Genomic DNA, 15567 nt, shown 5'->3' on the forward strand with positions numbered 1-15567 from the left:
TTCAGTCCCTGTGGTATTCACTGCTCACTTAAAGCCTCGAGTTTCCTTATTAAACATATAAGCACATGTGAAGAGCAACTGCAAGGGTGAACTGTGAAAAATAAAGTTCACAAACCTCCCAAACCCAGCTGGACACAGCCCAGACAGAGAGACAGGGACTCAACAGAAAGAGAGAAACAGTTTGAGAAAAACAGAGATAAAAGACATAGGTGACAGTGAGAAAGACAGTGAGAAGGTGAGAGTAAGTGACAGACAAAGGGGGACAGGGAGAAGGTGAAAGTGAATGAGTGACAGAGAGAGAAAGGAAGAGGGTGAGAGTGACAGAGGGAAGCAGAGAGCTAAGGTTTTTGTACAGCCTCTGCACTGGGTGCTCTCACTGTGGTACACGTTCGGTAAAGGAACCAAGCTCAGACTGAGTAAGTAAACCTCAATCCTCTGTTATTAACCCTGTCAATACTGAAACACAATTTCTAAAATACAAATGCTGAATTGTTCAAGGTGTTAGTGAGAAGCTGCAGTGAATGAAATAATTGATTGAGGAGCACTGTGTCTAACAGGGTGTCTAGCTGTATTTATTTAGTTCCATTGCTCTCTTTAAGCAGCAAGATATAAGTCAGTAAGTTTTACTCACCGTGTGGAGGAGCTCTGTCCATTTGCAGCCTGTGGTCCCATTCCTGCAGCATGGAGTGAAATCAGTGAGTAGCCTCCTGCCAGTCTCAGTGTGACAGACACGGGGCAGAGTTTGATGTGAGCTCTGGCTCCCTGTCCCAGTCTCTGATCTCACTGACCTCAGCAGCAGCAGCAGCAGCAGCAGCAGCAGCACAGTGAGACACTGAGCTCCCACCTCTCCCAGCTTTAACTCTGCTCAATCACACAATCACAGAATTGTAACAGTGCACACGGAGGCCATTCCGTCCATCCTGTCTGCACCAGCTCTCCGAATGAGCAATACACTGAGTGTCATTCTCCTGCCTTCTCCCTGTCACCCTGCACATTGTTCCTTTTCAGATAACAGTCTCATTCCCTTCGGAATGTTTCATTGAAGCTGCCTCCACCACACTCTCAGGCAGCGCATTCCACACCTTAACCACCCACTGGCTGAAAATATTTTTCTTCATCCCACTTTTGTTTCTTTTACCAATTACTTTCAATCTGTGGTCTCTCCTCTCAATCCTTTCTCAATTGGGAACATTTTCTCCCTGTTTACTCTGTCCAGACCCCTCCTGATGTTGAATTCCTCAAATACATCTCCTCTCAGCCTTCTCTTCTCCAAGGAAGACAGTCCAAATTTCTCCGTTGTATTTTCATAACTGGCATTACTCATCCTTGAAACTTCCACGGTTTTTTTTAACATATCTGCAAAATATTCACTTCCTTCGTGAAATATTCACCTTATCTATTCCCTATAGTCCTGTTTGCCTGCATGTGGCTAAAATTTCTGTCGACCTTTCCTATCCATGTTATAATCAGACTCGCCTCTACAACCTCCTCTCACAGTTCATTCATACACGCACTGCCCTCTAAGTGAAAGAGATGCACCTCAGGTCCCTTTTGAATCTTTCCCCTCTAACCTTAAATGTCTGTCCTCTAGTTTTGGACTCCCCTATCCTGGGGAAAAGACCTTGACTGGTCACCTTATCTATGCCCATTATGATTTTATAAACCTTTAAAATGTCACCCCGTAGCCTCTGACCTTCCAAGAAAATAGCCCAGGCCTAACCAGCCTCTCCTTATAACTCAAACCCTCCAGTCTCGGTGACATCCTTGTCATCCTTTTTACACCCTCTCCAGTTTAATGACAGCCTTCCAATAGCAGCGTGACCAGAAATGTGGCCTGACCAACTCCTATACCCAATGCTCTGACTGGCAAGTGTAACCAAATGCTTTCTTCACCACCCTGCCGACATGTGACTCCAGTTTCAAGGCATTATATGCCTCCACCCCTTGATTTCCCTGTTTGACAACACTCCCCATTGCCCCATAATTAACTGTGTAAACCCTGGCCTAGCTTTTGTACCAAAATTTAACACCTGCCTATTATCTCAATATGGAATGTAAATATGCTCTCAAATAGCCTTCGTCACTGCCCACTATGCCACCAATTTTGGTGTCATCTGCAAACTCACAAACCATACTTCCTATATTTTCATTCAAATATTTTCTATAAATGACGAACAATGATGAACCCCGAACCAACTTTTTACCACACCGCTGGTCACAGGGTTCCAGTCTGAACAATAACCTTCTACCACCACTCTCTGTCTCCAACCATCAAACCAATTTTTACCAATTGGCTTGCTCTCCCTGGATTCCATTTGATGTAACCTTGCGGGAACTTGTCAAAGGCCTTGCTAAAGTCCATGTAGACAATGTCTACCACTCTGCCTTCAGTTATTAACTTGGTCATGTCTTCAAAAAACTCAATCAAATTTGTGACACAATTTCCCACTTACAAAGCCATGTGGATTATTCCTAATCGATCCTTGTCTTTTCAAATGTGTGTAGATCCTATCTTTCAAAATCCCTTCAATAACTTACTCACCACTGGTATCAGACTCACCTTGCAGACTTTATTAACTAACAGCACAACATCATTCAAGCTCCAGTCTTCCAGCACATCACCCGTGGCTATTGATGATACAAACATCTCTGCAAGGGGCATCGCTGTCTCTTCCCAAGTTTCCCAGAAACTGCTGGGATAGACCTGATCCGGTCCTGGGGATTTATCTACTTTAATGAGTTTTAAGAACAGATTACAGCACCTCTTCGTCTGTAATATGGACTCTTCTCAAGACATCAACAGTTATTTCCCAAATTTCTTCACTTCCATGTCTTTCTCAACTGTAAATATTGCGGTAAAATATTAGATTTGTGACTCATCCATATTTTGTTTGAAAAAGAAATGAAAATTTCTAAGTGTGAGACATTTGGAGGTGATACGTGGGATATGATCCATGGTCCTGACTTTACTCTGGATTGTCCTTTGTCCTTTTCCACTGTCTCCCTAAACCTTGTGATACAATGATCACTCTTCTCTAAATGTCCTCTCACTGACACTTGATCCACTTGAGCCTCCTCACTCCCAAGATCCAGGTCTAGCAGAGCATCCACTCCCATTCACCAGGAAACATACGGCTGAAGAAAAATCACTGAGCACAATCTCACAACTCTGGCCCTCTTTGTCCTTCACACTGCTCCTATCCCATTCTATATTCTGATAACTAAAGTCCCCCTAATGTTTGCACTTCACTGTAAATTCCTTCCAGGTTTGTTCCTCTCCATCCTTCCCACTAGTCAGTGACCTACAGACTGCACTGAAAAAACTGATTGCACATTTTGTTTCTGATCTTGAACCAAATCGGTTCTGTCCTTGACCGCTCTGGGACATCCTCTTTCTCCAGCTCTGCACCGATCTCCTTAACCAATCCCACACCTCTCACTCTTCCCCCACTTTCCTATCTTTCCTAAATGCTTTGTATCCAGGAATATCTGTGTCTGTAACTCTCCAATCTTATTTGTTTCTTTAAATGATGAACAATGATGAACCCCGAACCAATCCTTTTGCCACACCGCTGGTCACAGTCTTCCAGTCTGAATAATAACTTTCTACCACCACTCTCTGTCTCCAACCATCAAACCAATTTTGTACCAATTGGCTTGCTTGCCCTGGATCCCATTTGATCTAACCTTACTAACCAGTTGTCCATGTGTGCAGTCCCATACAGTCAACCGGATTTAGAATTTATTACTCTCTCCCTCACTCTGACCTTGCCCAAGAAGTTACTATTCCTTATTCTCGTGTATCTATCTCCCAGGTTTCTGTCTTCCTTGGTGTTCCTCCCTGATATTACCTCCTGGTTCACTCAGACCTGCCAAATTGGTTTAATCCCTCCCCAACAGCACAAGCAAGTCACACCTCAAGAAGCTCAATTCCTGCTCTGTTCAGGAGCAACCCATCCAGTCTATAGAGGTCGCACCTCCCCTGGAATCATTCCCAATGTCCAATATCTCAAACCCTCCCTCCTGGACCATCTTTTCAGCCTCACATTCACCTGTCTTATCCTCCTATTCCTATTCTCACTTGCATTGGTTGCTGGGAGTAATCCAGAGATTCCTACTTTTGAGCTCCTGCTGCTAATTTCCTCCCGAGCTCCCTAAATTCTGACTGCAGGACCACATCCCTTTCCTCCCTCTGTCACTGGGACCGATGTGGACCAAGACTGTTGTCTGTTCCCCCTCTCCCCTCAGGATGCTCTACAGCAGCTCAGTGACATCCTTGACCCTGGCACCAGGGAGACAACACGCCATCCTGGATTCCCATCTGCAGCTGCACAAACACCTATCGATTGTCCTCACTCTCGAATCTCTTCTCACTATCGCTCTTCCAGTCTTCCTTGTGCCCTCCCCCTGGTACAGCTGAGCCCCCCACCACCACAGTGGTGCCATAGACTTGACTCTGGCTGCATTACCCAGATGAACCATCATTCTCATCAGGATTCTGAACTGAATCCTAATTGGAGAGAGGAATGCACTCAGGGTATCCCTGTACTAGCTGCCTGGTCCTTTTGGACTGTCTGCTGCTCCCCCATTCCCTCTCTCCCTGCATACTCTGAAGCTGCAGAGTGACCACATCTAGAAACGTGCTCTTCACGGACCTCTCAGCCTCACGGACGCTCCGCACTGACACCAGCTGCTGCTCAAGCTCCGAAACCCGGAGCTCCAACTGCTGTCACTGATCACACTTCCTGTAATCATGGTATTCCAAGACCGGGGAAGCATTCTGAAGTTCCCACATGGAACAAGATGAACTTTTCTCCATTCCCTGATTACCTCTTGGCAAAGTTCTGATGACAAACAGCTCCAGCAGGGCTCACAATCCAGTGCTCTCAGTGTTCTTGGGTTTTGCAGAGTCTCTTCAAAAATATCAGAATTAGGCCATTCGCCCCATCAAGTCTGCTGTGCCATTTGGTCATGGCTGATGTGTTTCTCACGACCATTGTCTTCCCTTCTTACCATTATGTTTGATTGCCTTTCCAGTCAAGAACCTACCAATGCCTGTCCTAAATGCACTCAATGACTTCACCACCACAGCAACTGGTTATCCTTTAACTCTGTGGCTGTGCCCACTGGTCCAATTTTCTCTTCCTTGTGGAAACATCTTCTCCACGTCCATTCTATCCAGGCCTCTCAGTATTCTGTAAGTGTCAATGTGATCTCCCCATGTCCTTCTGAACTCCATCAAGTACACATCCAGAGTCCTCAACCGCTCCTCATCAGACCAGGCTGTCACCCCCAGGGTCATTCTTATAAACGTCCTCTGGATCTCCTCTAATACAAGCACATCCCTCCTTAGATACAGGTCCCAAAACTGTTCACAATATTCCAAATGCAGTCTGACCAGAGTCTCATACAGCCTCAGCAGGACATACCTGTTCTTGTATTCTAACTCAGTTGAAATGAATGATAACATTGCATTTGTCTTCCTAATTGCCAACTGAACCAAAATGTTCACCTTCAGAGTAACCTGAAAGAGGACTTCCAAGTCCCTTTGTACTTGAGAATTCTGAATTTCCCCATTTAGAAAACAGTTTGAGCTTCTGTTCTTCCAACCAAGCTGCATAACCTCACACATTCCCATATTGTATTCCATCTGCCACTTCGTTGCCCACTCTCTGAGCCTTTCCAAGTCCTTCTGCAGCCTCCCTGCTTCCTCAACTCTCCCTGTCCCTCACCTCATCTTTGTGTCATCAGCAAATTTAGGAACAATGCCCTCAGTTCCTTTTCCCAGATCGTTGATATATAATTAATTGTTACATGATCAGCTGAAGTCCCAACACTGCCCCCTGCTGAACTGCACGAGGCACCAGCTGCCATCCTGCAAAAGACCCATTTATTCCCGCTCTCTATCCATGTCAGTACCGGGCCCCAAACCCCATGGGCTCTTATGTTATTTAGCAGCCTCCTGTGTGGCAACTTGTCAAAGGCCTTCTAGAAATCCAAATAGATCATGTTGATTGGTTCTCCTTTGTCTAACTTGTCATTAACTCCTCTTATTACATAGAATTCCAGCATCTCCCTCTCGAACTGCAGGGTGAATTCTAACACATTATGGTCACTGCCCCCTCAGGGTTCATTCACCTTCAGTTCCCCAATCAGAGCTGCCTCATTACACATCACCGAATCCAGAATTACCTGTTTCCTAGGGGATCTACCACAAACTATTCCGAAAAAGCCTCTCGTAGACATTCCATGAATTCCCTTCCTTGAGATCCATTCCCAACCTGACTTTCCCAGTTCACCTGCATATTGCAGTCCCCACAACTATTGTAATAATCCCTTTCTTACATGCCTTTTCTGTCTCCTGATTTATTTTCTGATCCACGTCCCGATTACTGCAAGGAGGTTTGTACATAATTCCCATCAGGTTCTTTGTTCCTTTGTGGTTTCTTAAATTGACTCACACAGATTCTATGCACTCTAACATTATATTTCCTCTTGCTGTCGATGTAACTTCAATTCTAACTGACAGAGTAAACCCACTCCCCAACTTGCCCATCTACTGATCACGAGGAACGTAAAAACATAGAAAATAGCTGCAGGAACAGGCTATTTAGCCCTGAGAGCCTGCACCACCGTTCAATATGATCATTACTGATTATGCAATCTCCGATTCCCATTCCCACTCTCCCCAATATCCCTTGATCCTTTTAGCTGCAAGTGCCACATTCCTCTTGATATATGTCTAACAAACTGCCCCCATGAGCTTTCTGTGGTAGAGAATTCCACAGGTTCACAACATCTGAATAACCTAACCTTATTTGTGATCTTTGAAGCCGAGTTTTGGATTTCTCTAATATCGGGAACATTCTTCCAGCATCGAGCCTGTCAAGTCCCATCAGGATTTTACATGTTTCTGTGAGATTCCCCTCATTCTTCTAAATCCCAGTGAGTACAAGCCCAGTCAATCATATGTCAGTCCTGCTGTCCCAGGAATCAGTCTCATGCACCTTCGCCGGGCTCCCTCAATAGCAAGAATGTCCTTCCTCAGACTAGGAGACTAAAATTGCGCACAATACTCAAGGTGAGGCCTCACCAAGGCCCTGTTTAATTCTGCAAGAAGTCCTTACTCCAATACACAAATCCTCTCACTGTGAAGGCCAACATGCCATTAGCTTTCCTCACTGCCTGCTGCACGTGCGTGCCCCCTTTCAGTGACTGTTCCACCATGACACCCAGCTCTCATTGCACCTCACGTTTTCCTAAACTTTCACCATTTATTAATAATTTGACTTCCTGTTTACCACCAAAGTGGATGATCTCACATTTACCCACATTATATTGCATTTGCCAAGCATTTGTCCACTTAGCCAGCCTGTCCAAGTAACGCTGCAGCCTCTTAGCATCCTCCTCACACCACACACTGTCACCCAGCTTCATGTCATCTGCAAGTTTGCATGGATTGCATTCAATACCTTTGTCCATGTCATTTATGTATATTGTGAACAGCTGGGGTCCCAGCACTGAACCCCTGCAGTACCCCACTCACCACTGCCTGCCACTCTGAGAAGGACCCATTTATTCCAACTCTCTGCTTTCTATCTGGCAACGAGTTCTCTCTCCATGTCAATACATTACATCCAATACCATGTGGTTTAATGTAACTCACTAATCTCATGTATGGGACCTTGTCAAAAGCCTTTTGAAATTCCAGATACACAATATCCACTGAGTTCTGAGGGAGGGTCACTCAATTCGAAACTCTAACTTCGATTGTTCTCCACAGATGCTGCCAGATTTGCTAAAATGTTTCATCATTTTTTTTTTGTTTTGTTGTCCACTGATTCAGCCTTGTCCACTCTCAGCTGATCACATCCTCAAAACCTTCCGGAAGATGTGTCAGGCCTGATTTCCCTTTCGTAAATCCATGCTGACTTGGACCGATCCTGTCACTGCTTTCCAAATGCTCGGTTATTGTATCTTTAATAACTGACTCTGGTGTTTTCCTCATGTATAATTCCTCATTTTCACTCTCCCTCCTTTTAGTAAAAAGTGGGGTTATATTGGATACTGTCCAGTCCATTGGAACTCTGTCAGAATCGACAGAATGCCAGAAAATGATCACAAATGTGCCCATTATTTCTACACCCACTTTCTTAAGGACTCTGAGTTGCAGAGCATCAGGCCCTGGGGACTTACCAAGTTTTGATACCATCAGTCTCCCCAAGACCATATCCTGACTAATAAGGATTATCTTCAGTCCTTCCTTCACACTTGACCCTCTATCCCCTTGCATTTCCTTTCAATAGGATGTGCATCCTTGGATATTTAGTCCCCAGCCCTGATCCCCTTGCAGCCACGTCCCTGCGCTACAGGCTCATTTACCTTGTTTCACATACTCCATACATCGAAGTACAACACCCTCAGTCATGCATTGACTGCCTCCTTGTCATAGTTGAAAATGTGTTGCTGGTTAAAGCGCAGAAGGTCAGGCAACATCCAAGGAACAGGAAATTCGACGTTTCGGGCACAAGCCTTTCATCTGATGAAGGGCTTGTACCCGAAACGTCGAATTCCCTGTTCCTTGGATGCTGCCTGACCTGCTGCGCTTTAACCAGCAACACATTTTCAGCTCTGATCTCCAGCATCTGCAGACCTCACTTTTTACTCCTTCTCATAGTTATCTCTTTTAGAATTCATAGTATTCCTACAGTGTGGAAGCAGGCCATTCAGCCCAGCCTGACACTCGAAATAGCATCCCACCCACCCTACCATTCCCATGGATAATCCTCCTAACCTACACATCTTTGTGACAATGGGAGGAAACCCAAGTAGACACGGGGAGAATGTATAAACAACACACAGATAGTCAGTTGGAATTGAGTCTGTGTCTCCGGAGCTGTGAGACAGCAGTGCTAACCACTGATCCACCATTCCACCCTGCGGGGCCTCAAGTTCGATTCCTCATCCTTTCCATACTCTCTATCCTAGTACTTGGTCTGGATACTTTAATAAAGTGTCCTGAGCCCCTACCTTCTTCAAACAGTTTAAATTCCTCGAAGCTTGATTTACCTTGGTTTGTGTGGTACCACTTTGTCTACATTATTCCGAATCGGTCATGCATTAAGAGACAAAGCCTTTGAGTTTGTTCTAGTATTGAGCTTCCCTGCACTTTTAAGTTTCCTTAGTACAATAAGACATTCACAATACTCTGTCCTTTCCTTTTATTTTCTGGTAACAATCAATCCCATCACTATCCAGTAACTCTCCCTTCTCCTTTAACTTTCATTTTCTCATTTTCCATCCAACTGTTCCAGTTACTTTTTCTTTGAATCATATTCAGGCTGATATTTATCCCTGAACAAACATCACTCAAAATGTTCCTTGGTTCATTGTTACTTGTGGGATCTTGCTGTGTACAATCTGGCTTTCACATTTCCTGCATTCCTACAGTGAGCACATTCCAAACAAGTTCCACACTGTCTGCAAATGTCTTGGGGACAGCATGGATCTTTCTTTTCTTTGGATGAACTGGGAGTCTTTCAGATGTGAAAGATTCCGTTCCAATGTTGCACAGTCCTCCTCCTGAATTACAGTTCCTGCTTTGTCCCTCTCTTTTGTGAAAACAGACCGGAAGTTTTCATGAGGAACAATTGCTCCATCTTCCACCCCCACACACAAGTTCCCTTCCTGCTCTCGAATGGGCCTCATACATTCCTTCATTCTCTTGTTCTTTCTGTGATTATAAAACATCACTGGGATTTCCCTGACTTCATTTGGACACATTTCATCCTGTCAGCTCTTTGCTTTCCTCAGGTCTTGGTAAATCTCACCCCTGCATTTTGTCTTTCAGCCTACTTTTATCAAATCACTGCCCAGTTTAGTAAAATGGTTTGTTCCCAAATAAAAACATTTACATTTGTTCCGTGGTTCTCTATTTACATCCCTACTCTCAATCTCACTGAGTTCTGGTCACTGTCACTGAAATGCTCCCCCATTGATAACCCTTCCAGCTGCCCACATTCATTCCATAAATGATGGTCCAAAACTGTCCCTTCTCTTTCACCATCACTTTCTCAGCGGCGATTAGGGATGGGCAATAAATGCTGGCCCTTCCACTGACACTCACATCCCAATTTTAAACGGCCCTGTCCTTTTATGGGGCTTATTAGGTATTGAATACAAATGTTCAAATTGATTGTTTTGCCAGTGAAGGTTCAGAGTTGAAATCCCTTTGAATGGCAGGGATTAAAATTGTTTCTCTTGTCTTTCAGGCCGTGAGAACTCTCAGCCCAAGCTGACCCTGCTGCCCCCCTCCCCGGAGCAGATCAATGCCAAGGGCACTGCCACCCTGGTGTGCCTTGCCAATCACTTCTATCCCGATGAGCTGGAGGTGCAGTGGAAGAAGGATGGTGCAGTCATTTCGGATGGGGTTCAGACCAGCAACTACCTGCGAGCTTCGGACAGCACCTACAGTGTCAGCAGCCTGCTGACCCTCTCTGGATCTGACTGGGAGTCCAATGCTCGCTTCTCCTGTGCCCTCACCCACATGACCCTCCCGTCTCCCCTCAGCAAGAGCATCAGGAGATCAGAATGTGTGTAGAGTGTTTGAGACAGTCCACAGAGGAGACACAACTTTAAATAGAACAGGGCTGAGCTGCCAGGACAAAGGTCATTGCCAGCACAGAATTTCAATTCTCTTCCTTCTCAGGACTGGCTCAGAGACACGTCTGAGGTTCAAGGGTTAAGGCAGGTCTTTGGGATCATCAAAAATAAGCTTTACTCTGTATCATACCCCATGCTGACCCTGTTCTAGGAGTGTTTGATTGGACAGTGAAGACTAGTGATGCCAAGTAAAACCTCTCGAAGATGCTGAAAACTGTCAGCTGTTCAAAACAATGTGAACCTCAGAAGTCTCTGTTTCAGTAAACCAGGTCTCCTTCCTGCTCAGCCGCCAGTTCCAATTTAAGGTTTTGTCACTGTTTAAAGGGACAGGATTCCCATGTTATTGAGAAAATCTCCACAAGTGTTTTCCTTAAGCTCCATTGTGGCTGTGAATTTGAGCAGCTTCCTCTGTCTGGGCTGTTAGTTGCAGTCTGTTTTCTGTTCATGTTAATCTGGAAATGGGAATAAAGATGAAGAAGATTCAGTCTCTGTCTCTGTGTGTGCTTTGGGAATGGCCAGAGCTGAAACTTCAGGGAAAGGTGTGTGAAGTGTTAACCTCCAACTTCAAGGCCTGGAACAAAAGGGGGAGAATCGAGGAGTTAATGGGGTCCCTGGAGAAGGAGGGCAATTCTACAACTGTGTCCAGAGGGGTTCTTTCAGAAGGAATGCAGGGCCCCAAGGAATTCTTTCCCAATAAATGGAGAAAAGAAGGAAGGCAGGAAGGGACACTGGGGAACACAATAATCTGATGGAAATTCCCTCACCCATCCCTTAGGCACAGCAAGATGCCAGGTCAAGAAATTCAACTCAACTGTTTGTGAGCCAGTGCCATTGGGAACCCTGTATTTATGAATATGACCAGCAGGCTCTTGTTACTCAGAATAACAATTCTACAGGGTTTGAGAAATACATATTCCATAAATTAGACCTGGGTTTTCTTTCCTCTTCAAATGGGATGGAATTGCCCCGTGTGTCCATGGGGTCAGATTGAGAATGTTCAATCCGGGGGCATCTGGGAGTCACGGCTGGGGAGGATCATCAATGATAAACCTTCTGCTGTCATATTCTGTAGCCCCTGGGCCATCTCAGTGAGGATCACCCAGGGCTCAGGGTGGATTCCAGAGCAGCTCATTGTCCTGACTGTTGTGTTCCTCAGTCCACACGTGGCTCCAGCAATCTCACTCCATGGTTTTGGTATCAATGGGAACCATGGGGCTGAAATCTTATCCAAACAGACCCTCACACAGCGGGGAGGCTGCTGGTGGCTCAGAAACCCCTTGGATTCAGTCCCAGATTCCACTGTGGCTCTTTCATCAAACACAGCATTAGCACACTGACACCACATTCAGAGGGCAATCCTGAGATGGGGCAAGTTTGGTTCTTGATTCCAATGTGAGGAAATGGGGGCTGGGTGTGAAATGTCTAGTCTGAAACTGGTGGGGGTACTTTATAATGAAGAATAGAAACTGATGTCAGAATAAAGTCAGGTGTTGATGGGAGTGAGGAATATCTCAGTGATCTGTCTCCAGAATCCACAGCCGGTACACATCCTTCTGTCAGACAGAGAAACTGCTCCTTGACATCCTATATTTCTCTATCTTTCCCAGAAAAGGTGAAATATTCTCTGCCTCTCTGGTACAGGACTTTTTAAAAAGGGCTGTGGGAAGGGAACTGTTGACTCTCAATGACAAAGCCAATGGAAGGATGTGGAGCTGGCACAGTGAAATGTTAGGGCACAGAGGATGACACCAGAAGCAATTCAATGTTGTCACTCTCTCCTTTTTAATTGTCAAACTGGTAATAATTGGTTTTCCCTCACAACTTGCTCTCTTGTATTTGATCCACGTGCCTTTCTTGCTTTGCTTCTTTTGACGTCAGTCTGTGGGCAATTCCATCAAAGCCCAATCTCCTCACACCCATCCTGGCCCCTGAGGAGATTAGAGACAAAAAAAACTGCAAATGCTAGAATCCAAGGTTAACAAGCAGGAGGCTGGGAGAACACAGCAAACCAGGAAACCTCCGGAGGTGGAGATGTTGACGTTTTTGGTGTAACCTTTCTTCAGGAAGTGGGGTGGGTGGGTGTTGGGGGAGCTGCAGATAAAGGGAGTGGTGGGGCCAGGGTGGTTAGGTGGGGATAGGTGGAGACAGGTAGAGGATAGGACCTGGTTGGTCGAGGGGAGGGATGATTCTGGATTCATTTCTCCCATCAACAAATCAGGTAATTCTCTCTATCTTTCTCAACCTATCCCCACCTCACCACCTCACTACCTCACTCCAACCCACCCCTTTATCTGCAACTCCCCTCACACCTATTCCCCTCTTCCTGAAGAAGAGTTACGCCTAAAATGTCGGCCCCTGAAGAGATTCGACATGGTTATTTCACTGAATCAAATCATCGAGCGCATCAATCCTGAGAACAGATTCCAGCATTGAAGTCATATTTCCTGTTTGCAAACGTAAAGTCTCTCTCAGGCTGAAAGAAGGAAGCCTTCGATTGAGAAATGAGTGAGCTTAACCCATATCCTGAACAACAGCACAACAGAATGGAGTAATATAAATCAGAAACAGTATAAGTACAGGGCAGCCTATATACTGCAGCTCGCACTAGGTGCAGCCAGCACAGAGGGGAATGCTGGTCAGTGTGGTAGTTTGGTGAACTCAGAGAAGGAGTCTACCTTTGCTTTTCCAACCTGATTTGGAACTGTCACTTCAGCTGATGGGAGCCTGCACATGCACTTGGTTTGAATGAAACAAAATGATAAACAAGAAAATAGGAATCTGGATTTGTTTAGTTTGAGGGGCTGTATAAATAGACTGCTTCAGGACATGTCCATTAGGGAAGTTTAATAAATGGAAAGTAGACTGAAACAGACTGAAGACAATTACTGCTCTAATGAAGGAATGGATATTTTTCATTTGTAAGTGAGATCAACATTTCTTTATTGCATTGAAATGATTCAGGGTAAATACATCTGCAGTGAATGTATAAAACTACAGGAGCTCCCACTCAGGGTGTTTGGAATGAAGGCTGAATTGAAAAAGCAGTGATACATCAGGGAGTGCCGGAGATACCTGGAGGATTAGTTCCAGAAGGAAGTTATAGGCCTCAAGACTAAACAGTTCAATTCCTCGTTGTAGTAAGGGGCAGGAGGGTATGACACACGAGGGAGGCAGATAGGGGGTTGGAGAATACAGTGGGACAGGAAAACCCCTCACTCTTCTAAACCCCACTGAGAACAAGGCCAGCCTTTCCAATCCTTCCTCATCACACAGCCCACTCATACCAGGGATCAATCTGGTAAAACTCCTCTGAACCACCTCCAATGCATTTATATTCTTCTTTCAATAAGGAGACCAAAACTACACACAATAAGTATTTGAGATGTGGTCACACCAATGTCCAGGAATAACTGAAACATCACAGTCTCACTTTCTGGTCCCAAATCACACCTACTGTTACTTTTACAAGCCTTTTTACTGTCCATCTTTACTTGTCCTGTGCTGTAGGTAGACCCACAATGTCCTGAGGAAGGGAATTCCAGAATTCTGACCCAGTGATGATATTTCCAAGTTAAACTGGTGAATAGCTTAGAGGGAACTTGCTGGGGTGATGTTCCCATTGTATCTTCTGCCCCTGTCCATCTTGATTCAAGTAATCATGGGTTTAGAAGGTGTTCCCTCAGAACTTTTGATGAATTTATTGGAGTGCATCTTGTAAATAGAACACACAGATGTTACTGAGTGTTGGTGTGGAGGGAATGGATGTGTGTGGAAATGGTGCCAATCAAGCGGGCTAAAATTTGATAAACAAAATTTAAATAAGATAAATAAAACAACTTAAAATGGAAAAAAATAAAATGCTGCTGCTTTTTTGATAAAACATCACTGAACCTCAAAAAGTTAATTCCTCCTTTCCCCACAGAGGCTGCACCTGTTCCGTTTTTCCAACATCGCGCTTCTATTTGAGATTTGCAGTATTTTGTTTTTGTATTTGTGTTGATGCCATTGGTTATAAGAGAAGTATTGGTCAGCACACTGGGGGGGGGGGGGGGGGGGGCGGGGGGGGGGGGGGGGGGGTTTTGTCTGAGATGATCAGAAAAGCCTTACATTCACATTAACCTGAGAGGGCAGTGGTTTAACCGATTATCCAGCAGATGGCATCTTTGCCCTTACCAGCCTCTCGTCAGTGCTCCAGTCTCTGGAGTGAGACATGAAAACCTGCAGGTTCAGGTGACGGTGTTACTGAGGCTGTTTATTCTTTCCTGGGATGTGGGTGTCACTGGATTTGTTCTCCATCCCTAACTGCCCTGAAACTGAGTGGCTTGCTCGGCCTTTCAAATGGCAGGTAAGGGTCAGCCACATTGCTGGAGTCCTGGCAGAGTCAGACATCTGCCACAGGTCTACAAGAACAAGGCCCTTTGGCCCAATGAGCCAAAGCCAGTCAAAACCACCACCTCACCATTCTAATTCCATGTTCCAGCATTCGGCCTGTAGCCCTGTGTACTTTGGCATCACAGTTTCACATCGAAATACGTCAATGTTATGGGAGAGTTTCTGCCCCAACCACCCTTACAGGGAGTGAGCCCCAGACTGTCACCACCCTCCGGGTCAAAATGTGTTTCCTTATCTTCCCTCTTAACATTTGGCCATTTATCTTTAATCTGTGCCTCTCCGGTCATTAATCATGACGCAACTCCATGTCACCAAGTCTCCCTTATTGACACATGAACTGTAATGCCTCAGAGAGAGTCGGGCACCGGAGGCTTAGGGTTTCTGACACTCAGCCTGTTTATGTCAGTGAGGATTCTCCCTGTTATATCCTGGCAATGATTTGAGTTTTCCGTGTGAAACCCAGTTGGAAATTTTAATGGCACTGAATTTTCCACACACTCCCACCTCTCTTGA

General features: G+C 45.2%; 1 gene segment (V, D, J or C); it reads left to right on the forward strand.

The window, feature by feature from the left end:
* Window positions 1-191: 191 nt before the first annotated feature.
* On the forward strand, window positions 192-11019 carry LOC132818589 (immunoglobulin kappa constant-like). The segment is given in 2 exon segments: window positions 192-416; window positions 10272-11019. Coding segments are annotated over 2 exon segments (462 nt in total).
* The last annotated feature ends 4548 nt before the right edge of the window (window positions 11020-15567 follow it).

This window comes from Hemiscyllium ocellatum, chromosome 9 (assembly GCF_020745735.1).
Source record: "Hemiscyllium ocellatum isolate sHemOce1 chromosome 9, sHemOce1.pat.X.cur, whole genome shotgun sequence".
Lineage (NCBI taxonomy): Eukaryota > Metazoa > Chordata > Chondrichthyes > Orectolobiformes > Hemiscylliidae > Hemiscyllium > Hemiscyllium ocellatum.